The following is an 18,721-nucleotide window of genomic DNA, read 5'->3' as shown; positions in this document are numbered from 1 at the left end:
AAGGTAGGTCATTCTTGAGTCCCATTTTGCCTCTTTCTTGCATTTAAACATCTTTATTTTTTTTTATTATTATTATTATTATTATAAATATACAGTCTGATGAAATTCCACACGTAAACCCTCCCTGGACCTTTTTACTTGTGTATTACACGGTACAGAAATCCTTTGGTTGAGTCTTGCTAAATGTCAGTCAGGAATAGACAGCACACGATGAGTTGCCCATCAAAAGCACACAGGACTAGAGATTGCAACATGGGAGTATAACTATTGTCTTTTTTTTTTTTTTTAATTCCCACTGGAAAAAAAATCAAAAGTTAATACACATACTTTCATTTTGTTATTATAAGTCTCTGTTAACACTAAGTAAAAAGGCAAGCTTTAGAAAACCACAGAACGGAGAAAATTGGACTTGAATACAGGCACATGCTGTAGATCCTGCCGATGTCGCTATTTTATGAATGACGCTATTTAAACGGGACCTCCCGTTCCCTGTGAAGGTGGAGAATGCTTAGACATCCAATTGAAGTTTAAGGGAAATAAACAAACAAATAAACAAATCCAAAACGAGCAACCTTTTGTGAAGGGGGACTTCACTTCCCCGCTCATCCCTTTTTGTACACAATGCTGCAACTCTTGCCATTGGCAAGTGTCCTCGAGCAGAGACCGCAGAACGAAAATCTGTTTCTTTCACTCTTTATTTCTGTTCAACTTTATAAAAGTTGGCATTCTGCCTAAGGGCGATTCTGATTGCCCATTCAGTTCATTCCATCTGAATGCAAACTTCCAATTTATACCCCCCCTCCCAAAAAAATCAAAACAAAACACGGGCATTTAAAAATGATGATCATCATCATCTTCGCTTTTTCGCGTTCCCTACTGCTACGTTCACAGACGCACCAATTACAACGAAGCGCATTATTTCTTACGCAGCCTCATACAACTGCAGTATACTGAGGGGATCCATAAGCTGTAGTGTGTATTCTGTCTATCCTGCCTGCACCCATCATACGAAAAGCCAAGAGGACCCCTTTTGTGGGAATTTGCAAAGCTAACAACATGTAGTCATCTTGTAAACCATGCGCTGACAATATTCTCTTTGTGTTGTCTTAGTATCAGCAATGCACTATTTGCACATTAAATTTGAATGGCATTTTGCGAAAAGTGTAACATGTCGCTAACCCACAGACAATGCCTTGTTGTCTGGATCACTAACATGTTCACCGTTTGTTTGGTGGACTGTTTAACATGACAGGGTCTTCTTGGCTTTCAGTAGACGGCATGTGTTAAACGCGTTTAAGTCTAACTGAATAGCTACCTGCTGCACTCTCCGATTTGTCATTCTACTTCTGTTAAATGTGAGAAAGAATTTGGCAACCACGTTCTTGGTTCAAGACCTGTTCCTTGACTTTAAAAGAAAGCTGAAGATAAAATTACTTTTTTCTTTTTACCTCTGAAAATACAAAATATAAATAGGTGTTCCGCATGACTCTACAAGTTTGATACATACTGTTAACTTAAGCAATGAAACCTTTTTTATTTTTATTTATTTTTTTTTACAAACGTGCTAATGCTTTAGCCATTGAATGAGTTTCCGGCCAAGCTGCTATGATACACACTTAACAATGTAAAAAGACCATTAGGAGATTGTATATCTTTTTTTCTCGTTCGTTTTTGATCATAATATACATTTATAAAACCAACAAAAATAGAAAATGCTTCAAAATCAACCATTTCATCACATCAGTATGCATCCTGTTCTATCCGGCAGTAAACCCATATATGAACAAATTTCAATTCATCTTTTCTTTTCTTCATACAAGTAAATGCATATGGCAATCGGTTAGGACCTGAAAAAAAACTTAAATATCTCTCGCATGGAGCACGACAGAGCAAAAGTCCATATCCAAATCAAATCACACCAGTACACAATCCCCGGTTACTTCCGTGGCCAGGTCGTAGAAACATACGGCGGAAGGAGAGGGAATTCTAAGGTTCTTAAAGAGAGAGCCGTAACTTCCAGTGAAGCTGAACGTTACCAACTCAAGTGTAAGGTTCCATAACTTGCCTTAATGACATCACTTTCCTCTTCTTTATTTAACACTCCTTTTAAGTGCAGAAAGTAATCGCTTTGCACAGTAATCATCTTGGAGAATAGTAATAAACACAGTGAAACGATGATTGCAAAGTTGGTTTATAAACCTAGCCCATGAAAAGTGTGAAATAGCGTAAGCATCCACTCGCATATCAAACTGGCTGGCACCTTTTGCGTGCTTCCAAAAACTCAAACCACAACATTCGTCAACCTTCAACACTCAACCAGTGTTAACCCACGCCCGTCGCGGTCCTTCAATTCAACACACCAACACAAACATGAATTCCAGAACAACAACAACAAAAAAAAAACACAGGGGAAGAATAAATTCATAAATTGGATAATGTGCCTTTGGGGGTAAAAAACTAATCAAAAAAGAGGGAGAGAAAAAAACAGGAATTACACTGAAACATAGAAACAGAAACAATCTTTTGAGGGGAAAAACAAACAAACAAAATATCACCATAACGTGAAAAAAGTGTTTCTTTTAGAATTTTTTATCCACCTGTCCCTTTCCAGCATTCCACATTCGTTTCCATGACGACACCTTCTCTTCTCCCGCAACAGCCAAGCCACTCCTCCACATCACTGAATCAACGAATCAGAGCTCTCTCCTTCTTGTTGAAGTATACTATGTCCAGTGGGAATGTAGATATGAGAAGTAAAAGTTTTCGTTGAATCTTTTTTTTTTTTCTTTTTTTTCCCTTTCTTTTTTTTTTTTCCTCCTTTTTGTGTCATTTTTTTTTTCGCAGAAAAAAAGCTTGAAATGTTGGCTGTTGAATGAAAGTTAGTAAGTTCTTTCTTTCTTCCTTTCTTTCTTTCTTCTTCACAAAAGTCTCTGTGATGAGTCCACACATCAAAAAGAGCTGGTTGTGTTATGGCAGTGAAGAGGACATGGATCCTCGTCTATACGCTGACATGTTGAGCTGCTGTCGTCTTCTAAGCCTGAAGGAGGAGGGGAGAGAGAGAGAGAGAGAGAGAGAGAGAGAGCAAAAAGGAAAAAAAACGAGGTACGAGCAACAAGATAAGACAATGTTCATACAGGTGACATAAAAAAAAAAGCCAGAATGTTCAACAGGTCAGAGTTACACTCTAAGCATCAACACCACTGTTTCTCAATTCCAGTGTGAAGAACCAACCAGACTGAGCATCTCCAATCTGCTCTTGCGCTAACACACTTTACTTAACACACTTGGTCCATCTGACTGGACTTGAGAAACGTTTAACAGGAGAGAGCGGTAACGCTCCTTCTGGAGTGGGTTTTGAGCAGTGTCTGAACGCTGAGAGATCTAAAATGGGAGGTACCAAGGGCTTTCAGGAGCAGAACTGAGATCATATACAGCAAATAACAGGCTTTTATTCCAGTTCTGTTCAAATTCTCCTGTTTCATCACATCTAGTGCCGGAGGAACCTCTAAGTGTTGAATCGCTGTTGATTAGAGCTGGACAGAAATCTGTCAGGGCTTTTGATCTCCAGAAGAAGAATTACCTAATCCCAGTCCAACAGTATGGTCAATACGCATGGATGTGACAAAAACATTATATGAATGAATATTATATGAATTATATTATATATGATGTTATATATATTATATGAATTATAAATATCAGTGGAATGACAAAGAGCTAAAGATGATGATGATGATGATGATGTTGTTGAAGAGGATGATGATGATGAGGCTGATGATGTACTTGAGACTAAATGATTATCATTGGGGGAGGAAATCAGGCATTAATTAACCATATAATTAACCTCAAAGACTCACCCAAGCTGGCTGGAGACTACCGCTCACTACGCGGCTGTTTGATTAGCTAAGCAACTGTCCCTGATCAATGACCAAAGCATTGACTAGTATTTACAAATAATCAATTGCACGTCCGAGCTATGAAAAGTGTTTCATATAGAGGTAGAGTGATCTAGATTCCATGGCAAGAATTACTCATTGTGTAACTGTATATTTAAGATCCAAGAGCATCATATTGGACTATGCACACATATGCACGCATGCATGCACACACACACACACACACACACACACACACACACACACACACACACACACACACACAGTGTACATGTGATGAGATGGAGGACAGGATGAGCAGACTGCAGTGAGGCTGAAGCGTGATGAGAAACAAAAGCTTAATGCTGTAAAACCCAGAGGAGCTACAGTGCTAAACCAGCGTTCCCTTAAAACTGACCACCAAGGTCTGAAAAGTTTGTTTTTTAAAGGTTTTGTTTGCAGGGAGCTGGCATCTCTGGGGGGGGGGGGGGGGGGGGGGGGGGGGGGTTAGGGCAGCGAAGCGTGAAATGACAAATGAACAAAGGGGTTGCGCATGAGGGTTACAAATGACAACAATAAAATAAATACATAAAGAGCGATATTTAAAAAAAAAAAAATCAAAAACAAAAACAAAAACAACAAAAAAAAAGGGGGGGGGGCTTTTAAAACCTACCATGCATGCACTTAGACCCAGGAGTCAACAGGTTGAGGTTTAACATCACAAGCATCCAGCAGATTGACAGTAGGTCTATTAGTCCTCACATAGTGTTTCCTATTTGTGTCATTCTGTAGCAACGGGAGAAGGGTTAACATCAGCAAACAAACAAACAAACAAACAAACAAACAAACAGTCAACAGAACAGGAAGCAAAGAGCCGGAGTTAGTCGTCGTGGCGAGGAAGCTTCAAAGGGAAAGAGCGGCGGTGAAAAAGAAGAAAAAAAAAAGAGAGAGAGAGAGAGAGAGAGAAATTAAAAGAGAAAGAAAGCATGCAAATCAAGGCAAATAAAAAGAGTAGAACAAACAGTCTCAGCTTAAGTGCTGTCAGGGGGATTTGGCGGTGCTAGGCGGTGCTGAAATAAAGAAAAGGTGAGCAGTTTTGTATTTATGTGAAGCTATTAGCGTTTTTTTTAATTATTATTATTATTTTTTTTTTTTTTACACTTGCTTCTGAATTACTTTGAAATACCATATTCAAATCACACTAGACTACCTGAAGAGATAATTACGCTATATTTTTTGACTGTTCGGTTCAAACTAAGACCTTTAAAATCTCGTACTGAAATACTTGGTAAAAAAAAAAAAAAAGATACCCTGTATGATCCACAGACATGTGGAGCTACTGTGTGGACTCCAAAAGTTTTAGATACAAAACTACATGTTGACGTAGGAGCTGTTTCCTTAAACTCCAATTTAGCTTAAGGTCAAGTGGGGAATAAGTGAACTTGATCTTCCAAAATGCAGCGCAAAGACTTAACAGAGCTTGAGCACTTGATATGCAGAAGGATCTTTCCGGAAGACTGGAAGGTCATTTACATGGAGAAGATAGCCGGAGCGGGGGAAAAAGTTTCTTAATCATGGGATGATTAATGACTTTAAAACCACAAAGCTAACACTTAATTATCTGGCCTTTCAGATCTGCCGCTAGCAAATTAGTCTGCATTAAAACGGAGTGGTGCAAGTCTCTGTGGGCTAAATTAACTGCCAGAAGAGCTTTCAATTTCAATACGTGTTCAAGGCGATGACATGGCATTTGGTCTTCTCCCTTGAAGCCAACTCTGTGTGTGGGCAGGTTGGCAGAATCTTGAAGATGAGAATATTCCAGTGTTCCATCGTTAGCAGACAAGTCATTGTGACATCACAGTTGACCAATTCCGGATGGACCAATCAGGGACCGCGGCTGGGGTTCGGTTCTTACCTTAAGTGGTTCTCGTTCTGTCATGTCTGAGGACCCATCGCTGGTTTTGTACTTGCAGTCTTTGTCCCTCTGGTCAATAGTGGAATATCCATCTATAAAGGAGAGAGAAACAAGGCTATTACAGTCATTCTTTTGCAACTAACCAATAGCAAACAAACTGCCCATGACTGGCTTCGTGGATTGCTGATTCCTCCCCAGTTCCATTTCCATTGAGTTTAAATGCATAATTATTGTTTAGAGAGGGAAGGCTGGTCTTTTCTCTCTGTGGAAACTTCTGCTTGTCTGTGAGAGGCTGCAAATATGACCAACACATCTTGGCTGTGTGTGTGTGTGTGTGTGTGTGTGTGTATCTGTATGTGTGTGTGTGTGTGTGTGTGTGTGTGAGTACAGATCTCAGAGTACAGAGTACAGAACTCCTCTTCTCCCCCGACTCTCACCCCCAACCTGGGCAGCCAGGGCTTGGCCCAATTACTGTCAATCATAGGCCAGTCAAGGCACTGGTGCAGTCTGGGAAAAGAGATGGCACCAGTGTGGAACCAGACAGGACTCAGAGGGAGAGAGAAAGCTCCAAATTCATAGTGCTGCAGAACGTAACCATGTATGCGACTTCACGTTTACACACACACATTCACACATGCACACACACGCACATGCGCACGTGCGCACACACACACATAGACACACACAACCACAAAGACACACACAAATACAAATACAAAGACACACAAACACATACACACATTCCCACACATACACACACACACACACACATTCCCAAACACACACACACACACACACACACACACGCACAAACACATGCATACACATTCCACCAAATAGCGGAGAGCGAAAAAGGCCCGTGCTGAAATGTTGACTGTTACTTAGGGCAGTAATCCTGAAAGCTGAGGTTTTTTCTTTTGGCGAAAGACACACTGATTTTTCCAGAGCAGTGAAAAATTCAAAGCTGCACTCGTTTTTCCGTTCATTGAGTGTGACGGCATCTGGCTTAGCTAGCCCTTTACAAACATCTTGTTAAAAGAGGGGCCTTGCAGACAGCATTTGAATCAAATTACAGAGATTCAAGTAATGTTAAAAACGAGGGAAAGAAAGACATTAGTAATCAACTGAAGACACAGAATCTGTTTAAGCATTCAGGTTAAAGAAAGCCTTGTTTTCTGATTGCTGATCTTTGCAGATTTTTTTTTTGGAATACCTGTGTTAGAATATATACATAAATGTATGTATATTTTTTTTAACAGATATTTTTCGAGGGCATGCAAATTGGGCCTTACCTGGACCAAGCTCATCCATAGGTATCATATCAGCACTGCCTCTTTCCTTGTTGCCTGTAAAGTATTCAAACTCTGTTGTTCTTCCATCCGATCAAGGTCATATCAAGGGCACACAGTTTTTTTGTTTTTTTGTTTTTTTTTTTTGGACCTGTTATTTGCTGTCAGGCAGTATTACGTATAAACATTTTAGTCTTTCATATATATATAGCCAAACAGAAAAAAAAAAAATGAATATGACCGCATAAAAAAATCGACGCATGGCTGCCTGAGGTTAAACAAAAACAAAAAACAAAAACAAAAATAAATAAATAAACAAGCCATTAAGGGAGGTAGAGTAAAGCAGTACAGGAACAGAAAGAGCGCTGTCATGCTTGTGACTCCTCTTTTAATGAGATGTTTTGCGTTGCGGGCAGATGGGATAAGTTTGCGTCTCAGTGTTTTGGGATTCATTGTTGTGCTGCGCATAATTCATCAATATCTCGACAGTTTGAACGAATAATTCCAGTTTTCGTTTTACATCCATAAATGTTATACTCCTTCATGTAAAAACCAGAAGGGTATTTCACACTTTAATAACTAAATAATATACATCAACAGCTTGACGAAAAGTAATCGGGGCAGTCCGAAAGGAATACTCTAATCTTTTTTTTTTTTTATTTTACAATCCAAACTTTTATAATCCAAACTGTTCGTGTCACCTGAAGTTAACTTGGTCAAAGTACTCCCTGCACTCACACCCACACCCACAAGGCTGAGGTGAACACGACAGATGGATACATCAGCAGAGCGATGGACTGAGGGGGGGGGGGGGGGGGGGGGGGGCAAAAAAAAGGCACGCTACCATGACCGTGGGAGAGAGGCCTGAACACACGAAAGCAGCGGAGAGAGAGATAACACATATCCCCCCCGCCCCGCAACCTCCTCTCCTGCACCAAAGTTTCCCGTTCCCTCCCGAGACAAAGGCTTTGAAGGCTCAGACACTCAGAGTCGTCAGGGTCCTGCGGACCCTCTGAGGACCGACGCCCTCCCTGCTTCACTCTCACTCACTAACCTTGGTTCTTCTCCATCAGGGGTAGGGTGGTGTCGTCGTAGCCTGGCTTGCCGCTCTTGGAGCCTTTGGGAGCGCTGGTTGCCATGGGCTACAAAAGAGAAAGCGAGGATTGGAGAGAGGCAAAGTGGGACAAGGACAAGCTCTCAAGACTAAGATACATCAGTCCCTCTGTATATGTCACGTGCTGTTTCCGTGTGACATCTTTTTGTGCTTTTTTCACAGAATGCATTAAAGGGCGTTTCACAAGCTAGTTTATGCACGTTGACTTCGCCTGTTTGTGGCCGTTGTCTGTCACAAGCAAATACGTTTTATCCAGTCCTCTACAGGGGAACGCTTGCAAAACCTATTGTCCGACGTACGCAAGGCTGCCCAGAGAGACAGCTTTGAGAGGAAACTTGAAGCTCACCCACCTGGAAATGTGTTTTGTTCCATCCGTCCTTGGTCAGAGTGCCTCTTAAGTCTTTGTAGCTCCAAACCGTCTGTAGAACGTGAGACGCGGCCTTGGTCTCTCGTGCCGATTGGCTATGCAGAGAAATCGTTAAAATAAAAAGAAATAAAAACACGAGATTTGTCAGAGGGTTTTGAAAACTCTGTAACGACTGGGACCAGCTTTGCATTCAAAGACACGCCGTTCCTACAGTGTGGCCCGCAGACTAGCGTCCGATTCCCTTCCCTGAAGACTCTTTCTTTTTCTTTTTTTTTCCTTCCCTCGTTCCTTCGCTCATTTCATTAGTTTCACAGTTAATTAGCATCACACCCTTTACTTCAAAGCCCGTCTCGGGAGCGAACAAGATCACGTTTGCTTAATCTTCAATCAAACGCGTTCTTTTTTTAAAAACTTCATTTAAGGTCGATCAATAATCTGTGTCAGACACAATGAGTCCGGTTCCTTCGGGAGACGGATCTGTTAAGGTTGTGAATGATGCCAGGGAGGAAGGAAAAAAAAACCCTGCATTGTACGTATCATTAATTGAAGGCAACAGTGAAAACAAACGGAAGGGATGTTTGCTTACATCGAGCAGTATTCTCGGGAGGATCTTCAGCGCTTTTGATATTTAATTTTGATACTTAATATTCAGTGACTCCATAAGCACATACCAACTATGATACATAGATTCATATAAATAGCGTGCTTCAAAGAACTGGGATGTTTTCTGAAGGCAAATATGTACAAAAACACGGAGATTGAGAAATGTAAGAAAAGCATAAATCAACTCACATGGCAAACAGCAACAGTATTTCTATGTCATTTCTGTCTATTTCATGCCAGTAGCGTGTTACGTGCACGTATTGTATGAGTAACGGGTTACGTTCCACGCTGTATGCGTGCGTCGCGAGGGATTTGTACCTCGTCCTGTTAATGGCCACCAGTTTTTCGATGGCCTGGGCAGAGATGAGCGAGCGAGCATTCTCCGAGCTGTCCGTCACGATTTCGTGGATGGTGTTGAGAATGGCCACCACCGTGTCCTCCTCCAGGTTCTTGGCTGGTCGCTGCTGACCACTGGGCAGGTTACTGACCAGGTCCCTCATGGCATAGCTCCCTGAGGGAGAAAGAGAGAGAGAGAGAGAGAGAGAGAGAGAGAGGAGTCAAAGAGTGGACAGGAGTCAATGTGCCTTAAACACTCAGCCTTAAAGGGCTACCTTTTTGCTGTTTTCTCTATTGACATGAAGCAAAAAGTTCTATTTGGAGATGAAGCGACTGTTTGTAAAACAGCAGTTACGTTGCAGTGGTTTGCATGTTCCTAACAGAACAGAAGAGTCAAGACAGTCTGCAAAAAGGTCCGAAGACAAGTCATACTATGGCACTAATCATTTCACCTGACATGAAAACAGACAAAAACAAACAAACAACTTAAAAACTGATTAGAAAACTACATTCAATTAGTAACAATCCATTAATAACTGTGTAAGTACATATCAAGCCAGAAGGAAATCAATTATGTAGCGACACACTGTTGAATGGTAATAATGCATCTTAATGGGAACAGCATGTAACAATGGCCTAAGCTAATAACTAGTATATATAAATAGCCACACTGTACTTAAGTAGATAGATAGATAGATAGATAGATAGATAGATAGATAGTGTACATAAAAAGTTATCAGAGACACTTAATACAATAGACTGTCTTAACATTGGAGAACAGGATCAAACTCTGAAGACAAGCCATTTTGAAAGCTCGATGTTTACTGGCGGGAGTCTCGTGCATGTGTGTGTGTGTGTGTGTGTGTGTGTTTTTTTTTGTTGGTTTTACCTATCAGGTCTTTGTTACGTCGGTCAATTGACAGGTTTCTCAGGGCGATGGCCACGGCCCGCACCACCTTGTCTGAGTCCGAGCGAAGTAGCTCCACCAGTATGGGCAGGCCCTTCTCCTTACGCACCGTCGCACGGATGTAGTTGGACCACTTGGGGGGGGGGACAGAGAGAGAGAGGAGTCGATGATTATTGCGTTTACCGTTTGCAGCCAAGTTATAAATGGTACATTTGCTTAGTCTTTCAGACACTGTGAATTTAGGCCTTTCTGGTGGGGATCGCAGAAGTCAGTTTTCATTGGTGAGTTCTAAAGCAAGGGACCAATCATTTTAATTTGAGATCAAGATATGAAAATTACATTGAGTAATTTGTCATAACCACTAACAGTCCGTTTTTTTTTTTTTTTTACCAATAGAAGGCCCCACATAAATCAGTCCAATCCCTACAAGCCAGAAGAGTCTACCAGATGCTATAACCTCAAACATCCAGATGCTGAAATATTTAACAATCTCGTAGTAACACAAATTATCTTGCCTGGGAGATGGCGCATAACAAGCAGACGAAAGAAACTTGGGTAGTTTCACCAATGACATTCTACTCAAAAATATCACGAGCCGCTAAATAATGTAATTTGTTCTCATTAAACTTCAGTGCATTTGCATTTCTTTCTCTCTGAATCACACACACACACACACAAAAAAAAGAAAAGAAAAAAAAAACCCTTGACACTAAACTTGAAAGAGCTGTTCTGTTCAGCTGTGTGCCCTTGAGATGTAATTAAAACGGTGTTGTTTTTATTCCCTGCCGCTAGGTGGCGGTAGTGAGCTTTGGAACGGTAGGTTCTTTTTTTTTTTTTTTTGCCGTCGCAGACTGATTAAGGGGGAATTTGCTGTGGGAAAAAAAAGCTGCCTGAATCCTGTTATGGAGCAGAGACGTGATGTTCGTCTCACTCAGGCAGCCGTTTGATGTTGCTAGCTGGAGCTGAGGGCACCTGTGTGTGGCCAAGCATTCATATCAACTTTGACTCCAGGTACTTAATCGCCACGGCAACTTATGTTTATGTATGCCTGAGCATCAGATTCAGCACACGCATTGGCCCTAAAGCCAGTGAGGGAAGGAGAGACATAGAGGGTGTGTGTGTGTGGGGGGGGGTAAAAATGAATCTATTATGAGACACATCATCTATCATATATTCAGAATATACTTTGTCCTATTATATATTCATTATTCATTCTTACAGCTCTCCCTCTTCAATAACAACACATAGTACTGTATATACATATACTGTTCTGCCTTATTATAGAGTGTAGTGGCTGTGAAGGAGAGGTTGTTAGAGAGAGTGAGTGGCAGACATAGACAGTTTGGTATTGGAGTTACTCACTATCCATTGTCCAGCACTGAGGTTCTGCAAAGCCCCTGCTGCAGCTTCCAGAGTGTTGAAGTTCTGACTCTCTGTGAGCAGAGACAGGTACAGCCTCACCACCTCCGGCTGGTACAGCAGCTCAAAGCCTGACAGAGAGAGAGAGAGAGAGAGAGAGACACACACACACACACATACACACACACACACACACACACACACAGAGCCCAGTGTGAGACACAAGATGGGTAAACAGACTCAGAGCGTATTCATTACACTAACACAAACACTTGTTTTTTCACTCACTCAGTCAGATGCGCGCACACACACACACACATGCACACACACACACACACGCACACACATACACACACACACACAAAAAAAAACACTCATCAGCAACACTTTATGACTGCTTTGCCATCTTTGTTCCACTCTTTCACAGCCTGTCAGTGAGTAAGAACTTAAGGGATGTAGAGCACACTACATAATTGAGCAGGATTTGTGAATGATTATCATAATCAAGCAGCATTTAAAACGCATAAAGAATCTAAAGATACAGATCCACGGAGCAGGCTATGGAGAAGCTACCTCAGAGAGAGAGATTCTTTACGGAGGGCTTAGTGTTTTTTAACCCTTCACACCAAACCTGTGCCAGTCTCTGTTGCTGAACACAGTCAGAACACAGTCAGAGAGGGACCTGCTTCACCTACACAACACAGTCAGAGAGAGACCTGCTTCCCCTACACAACACAGTCAGAGAGAGACCTGCTTCCCCTACACAACACAGTCAGAGAGAGACCTGCTTCCCCTACACAACACAGTCAGAGAGAGACCTGCTTCCCCAACACAACACAGTCAGAGAGAGACCTGCTTCACCTACACAACACAGTCAGAGAGAGACCTGCTTCCCCTACACAACACAGTCAGAGAGAGACCTGCTTCACCTACACAACACAGTCAGAGAGAGACCTGCTTCCCCTACACAACACAGTCAGAGAGAGACCTGCTTCCCCTACACAACACAGTCAGAGAGAGACCTGCTTCCCCTACACAACACAGTCAGAGAGAGACCTGCTTCCCCAACACAACACAGTCAGAGAGAGACCTGCTTCCCCTACACAACACAGTCAGAGAGAGACCTGCTTCACCTACACAACACAGTCAGAGAGAGACCTGCTTCCCCTACACAACACAGTCAGAGAGAGACCTGCTTCACCTACACAACACAGTCAGAGAGAGACCTGCTTCCCCTACACAACACAGTCAGAGAGAGACCTGCTTCACCTACACAACACAGTCAGAGAGAGACCTGCTTCCCCTACACAACACAGTCAGAGAGAGACCTGCTTCCCCTACACAACACAGTCAGAGAGAGACCTGCTTCCCCTACACAACACAGTCAGAGAGAGACCTGCTTCCCCAACACAACACAGTCAGAGAGAGACCTGCTTCACCTACACAACACAGTCAGAGAGAGACCTGCTTCCCCTACACAACACAGTCAGAGAGAGACCTGCTTCACCTACACAACACAGTCAGAGAGAGACCTGCTTCCCCTACACAACACAGTCAGAGAGAGACCTGCTTCACCTACACAACACAGTCAGAGAGAGACCTGCTTCCCCTACACAACACAGTCAGAGAGAGACCTGCTTCCCCTACACAACACAGTCGGAGAGAGACCTGCTTCACCTACACAACACAGTCGGAGAGAGACCTGCTTCACCTACACAACACAGTCAGAGAGAGACCTGCTTCCCCAACACAACACAGTCAGAGAGAGACCTGCTTCCCCAACACAACACAGTCAGAGAGAGACCTGCTTCACCTACACAACACAGTCAGAGAGAGACCTGCTTCACCTACACAACACAGTCAGAGAGAGACCTGCTTCCCCTACACAACACAGTCAGAGAGCAATCTGGAGGGAATATCAAGTACAGACAGATAGAAACATAGACAGACAGACAGACAGACAGACAGACATAGACAGACAGATAGATAGACAGATAGATAGACAGATAGATAGATAGATAGATAGATAGATAGATAGATAGATAGATAGATAGATAGATAGATAGATAGATAGAGAAACAGACTGGCAGACAGAGATGACGGATAGATAAAATAATGGGGAGAGAAGCTGGAGGGGAGAAATGACCATGTCAGTGAAAGCTGTGTAGACAGAGGGAGTAAAGACATCAGTGACCATGAAGGAGACTGTGTTACTGGCCCTCTGTTTCAGCACATTCAAAACCACCAAGGTGAAGCAGGGTCACAGTGACCAGACCATCTCTTTGTCTGGGGACAAAGAGCGTGTGTGTGTGTGTGTGTGTGTGTGTGTATGCGTGCGCGCCATATCACATTGCAGGCCACACCACGCCAAGTCCCTCAAGAGAGTATCTTTTTCCATTAGTCTACGGCACACATCTGTTTCATGAGAGAGATTCGCACTATTTTACTCTATAAGATACAGAGGCGCTGACTAAATCTCTTTTCCAGTTCTAACAAGAGAAAGGCACTGAGACAGCAGACAGCTCATATATTACGGCAAAAAAAAAAATCTCACTTCATATCAAAAGATGTGACTTGCCTGCATCGCTTTTATGAACTTGAGGGCAAAAATACATTACAAAGTCTATAAAGTCATTTCTGCGGTGAACATCCTTGATTTTAAGCAGCATTACAAAGAAAAAAAAGGTTCGTGGCAGGATTCGGCGAACCTTACGTTTGGACACAGAGTGGCAGCGTTGAAACAGCCGCGGTACAAAGCGGAATAGTCACGGCCCAGAGTTTTTGGGCTTGGAGAAGAACCGTGAGCTGACATCAGGTTTTTGGGTGTGAGTGTACGCGCCGTCCCTCAGGATAAACACAAGTCAAAAAAAGCCCTCATCTACACGTTCTAAATCTGCACCTCACACCCCATAATTTCAGGGCTGAGAATCAGATTCAGGAAGCGGCGCTGCCCCCGGGACCACACCATCGCTCTCTCTCTTTTTTTTTTTCACCTCTTTCCAAACGACCGGTTCTTTCCTTTATTTAAAGACTTTTTCCACGTGTTCCTTTCCTCAGAATTACTGTTTCTAACTGAGTTTTGGGTCCTCCAGCTTCCATTTTTACGCTACTGTTGCGGATAAGAATGAGAATGACTTTGAATGAGTCCAAAGCCAAAGATGCTGTAAAAAAAAAAAGAGAAAAAAAAAAGGCATGTGTTGAGTCTTGAGTCTTTGAGAGACTGTTGGAGGGGAGAAAGTATTTGCGGGCGAGTGAGCCATCTCTCTCAATTTCATCTTTGTTTAAATCTACTTTGAAGCCTTCTGCCAGAGCAGTAAAACGAGCAAGTATATTCATATTGAAGCAAGATGTCCATTTCACCACTTGGCTTTTAAGTGTTGATCTTATGCATAGCTATCTAATTAAAGACTATCTATCACCGAGGACTGCTGACAGGGGACTTTATTGCAAATGTCGATTCCTTTTTTTTTTTTTTTTTTTCTTTTTTTTTTTTTTACTTGTGGGTGACATTGATTTTAAACCCTGTCACAGAGTTTCCTCCAAATGCTAGACGACTCTTTGATACCCAGGAATCTGCAAATCCACATTGGTTCCCTCAGAACTCTCCGGGTTTTTTTGCTTCTGGTTGAGTGAAGTTCTGATATTTTTCAAACTCGCGGAGCTATGGATTCGTCGCCAAAAAAACAACAACTCCCGCAGAAAAGAAAGAAAGAAAGAAAGAAAGAACAAGACAGAGAGAGACATTTCTGTCTCACTTCCCGCGAGGTCTCGGCAAGATTATTAAACGTGTAATGGCTTTCAGATGAAAACGTAATTGAAAAATGTTAAAGACAGGGATCCAGACACAACCCTGTCTCAGTGTTACTTTACACTGTATCTTTTCTTTTTTTTTTACTCAACTGCTAAAACCGTAACAGGGTTGACTGTATTAAATCAAGACCAAACACACGTCACATGACCACTTCACTGAGAAGACAACGTGATGGGTTTGCCTCATGTAGTCAAATTAAGATTTAGTGCCCAAAGGAGCAAGGTCGCCAGGTAAGGGAGCGCTGACAAAGACTGGAACACGCCCCAGGCATTCAAATACAGCAAATACCTATTAGTCCCACGTCTTGTCCATGTATTCAAGGTTTCTAAGCCCAGTAACGGATGCCGGAAGTGTGAATGTCTCAGCTTAGGGCCAGCCGTTGCTGGGGCTGTCAGCGGAATATGGTCTTATCCATTTTAATGTGTCCTACTCATTAGAGAGTCTCTGCTTGTAGGTTGTGTTTGGGTGGAATGAGTAGATGACTATGAATGATTGACAGATAATGTGATATGACCTTATGCGTCTCACCGGATGACACATGGCTGTGTTACTGGATGTGAGCGCACGCGCACACACACACACACACACACACACACACACACACACACACACACACAGCCTGCAGCTACTAATTAATATAATTAGCCAAAGAGCTGCGTGTAGGATGTCAGGAATTTCCATATGCGACAGAGAAAAGTCTCTTCAGCAGGATACAGCATTTTAAGATGATTTAAGATATGAAAAAAAAAGAACAGAATAATTCTTAACGAAGCCAAAGGTCTCTTGTCATTTTCTCAATTAGCATCGTTCAAGCAGTGCAAGCGTAATGATTGGGCCCTGGAATCAGGTTAACGTAAAAAGTAAAGTTGAGGTGAGTGAGTGACAAAAATCATTCGGTAACTCATCAATTACCAATTATACTAAATGAGTTCAAGTGACTTCCCATATTGGCAATTAAAGTCAAGTTACTGTGTCTTGTGAAGCAGTGGGGAGATAATAAATCAACGAACTTACTTTTCTTTCTTTCTTTCTTCATTTTTTTTCTTCATTTCTTTCTCTCTCTCTCTCTCTCTCTCTCTCTCACACACACACACACACATACACACACACACACTTATACACACTAGTGTATATTCCAACACTAGTGTCAAACACAGTTCCAGCACTTTGTGCCAGCAAAGTTTCCGTCTACAAAATGGAATAAGAGCTGTAGAAAGTTCCCCCTTAGGTTTTTCTCACCCACAATAGCATGACCAAAAGGAAAAACAATCCAGTGACTATATCATTAGTATTATTATTAATATTATTGTTATTATTATTCAGCAACGACCTCTCCAGAAGTTTGGATTATGTGTTTCCAGGTTGAACTTTTGCCGTTACAGTACCCACAAAACCGGTGAGGATTCTGCGTCACAGAGAAAGCCTTGATAAAAGCTAAACAAACATCGTCCGTTTGGAAAACCACAGTTTGAAAAGTCAAACCAAATGGAAAACATATGTGCACCTTTCTCCTAATGGAGAACTGTCATTGGACAGCGAGTTTGCAAAAACTTCTCCTCTCTAGGCAGTGAGAGATGGGTACATTTCCACTGAAACAAATACCCAGAGGCACAAAGAAACTCCCTAGAGATCGGCGGTTACCCTTTACATCACTGCTCCGAGGCCAACACCGCCATTGGTCTAAGAGAAGACCCATTTTACTGTGGATGCTGAAATGGGAAGGGGCCAAGTGCTTCTTAGCAGTAAGGAAGAAAAGCCTTCAGTCGTTTCTCAGAGGTGAATACGGATGAAAGACAGAGAAGAAGAGCGACTCTGTTCTGTCCGTCTGGCGTCTCTGGATGTTTGACACGAAGCGATGGGACACCAGCACCGTCCTTTCACGCCCCCCCAGCGGGAGGACGAAGGAGAGAATTTCCGGTGTACTGCTCACACTCTGTTTGATTTCATGGTGTGGGTTGCCAGACGTTCTTTCCGTCGGCGGGTTGACATTATCTTTAACCTCGCATTACGCGGTGTCAGATGCTGGCCTGACATAAAAAAAAAAAAAAGAAAAAAAAAAATGACTGTCCAAGGTTATGAAGATCCCCCAGCGAGAAAAGAAAGGATTGGAAGAAAAAAAAAAAAAAACAGACAGACGTTAGTATAAAACGAGACTGGACAAAGCATCTCACTTTTCTTTTCTTCCTTCTCCAACTTTGCTTCCTTTCTCTGTCAATCCTTTAACTCCGCTCTTGGAAATTAGTGTAGAGGATTGTGTCAAAGGACGGATTGGTTCTGGAAGGCTCAGAGACTCCGTCTCTATGGAAACCGGCCGGCTCTGTGAAGGTCAAAACCCACCCCGAAACGGGAGGGGAGAAGAAGAAGAAGAAGATGAAAAAGAAGAAGAAGAGTTTTTGTGGCTGTTACTTCCTGTCCAAAATGGCTGCCGAGGAACCGACGGGGAGTCCTTGAAACTGTCGCCGTTCGCCGGGGGGAAGGCCGTCTGCTTCCAAACCCGCTTCTCAGTGGGAATTTATTGTGTGGGTGTCAGATGCTTCAAAACCGAACCTTCCAAACCAGCAGAAAATACTCTTTCTTTATCCCTCCATCTGTCACAAACAAACTCTTTTCAGGTTTTCTTTGCTCCTGTGCGACAGTCCTGCGGCGAAAGCTGTGGTTGACAGTGAGATGCGGACCCCCAAGAGCACGGACTTGTTCCAATATGCGCAAAAATAAGGGGTCATATGTTTGGATTTGGGATCCTCCAATGGCAGGGCTGACGGTACTCCAGGGTGAAAGGCCAAAATATGTGTTTATTTGAGACTTGCCAAGAAATAATCTCCTTCAGCTGTGACCTCAGACGTTTTTTTTTTCTTTCTTTTTTTTTAAGGAGATTTCTAATCGGACGACGCTGGATAAATACGCCCAGGAGTGCGGCGCTGAAAGTTGATCTTTGATCCGTGTTTACGTGTGGAGTGAGGGCGTAAGGCTAGGCAGTCGACAGTCGAATGAAGTAACTTGTTCAAAAGTCCAAAAACCACTACCAACGCCCGAGGAAACGAAAAGAATAAAGTCAAACTTATGCCAGTGTGCTGTGTGACATGGAAGGTGCTTTTTTCATATAATACTGAATATTTGACCATGATAAACGATACGATCAGGAGTA

At 42.4% G+C, this 18,721-nt stretch overlaps 1 protein-coding gene across 1 annotated transcript in view; it reads right to left on the bottom strand.

Moving 5' to 3' along the window:
• Positions 1–4,558: 4,558 nt before the first annotated feature.
• The window catches only part of arvcfb (ARVCF delta catenin family member b), an 85,839-nt gene continuing 71,676 nt past the window's right edge, over positions 4,559–18,721 (bottom strand). Inside the window, exons 10-17 of the mRNA XM_030791191.1 lie at positions 11,769–11,896; positions 10,389–10,539; positions 9,482–9,674; positions 8,544–8,655; positions 8,134–8,221; positions 7,083–7,136; positions 5,768–5,882; positions 4,559–4,632 (exon numbers count right to left, since the gene is read on the bottom strand). Coding sequence (XP_030647051.1) covers positions 4,560–4,632; positions 5,768–5,882; positions 7,083–7,136; positions 8,134–8,221; positions 8,544–8,655; positions 9,482–9,674; positions 10,389–10,539; positions 11,769–11,896 — 914 coding nt within the window. The 3' untranslated portion in view covers position 4,559. The remainder of the gene's footprint in view (positions 4,633–5,767; positions 5,883–7,082; positions 7,137–8,133; positions 8,222–8,543; positions 8,656–9,481; positions 9,675–10,388; positions 10,540–11,768; positions 11,897–18,721) is intronic.

Source organism: Chanos chanos, chromosome 14 (assembly GCF_902362185.1).
Source record: "Chanos chanos chromosome 14, fChaCha1.1, whole genome shotgun sequence".
Classification (NCBI taxonomy): Eukaryota; Metazoa; Chordata; class Actinopteri; order Gonorynchiformes; family Chanidae; genus Chanos; species Chanos chanos.
The sequence above is the reverse complement of the archived record's forward strand: the minus strand, read 5'-3'. Positions and strand labels throughout refer to the sequence as shown.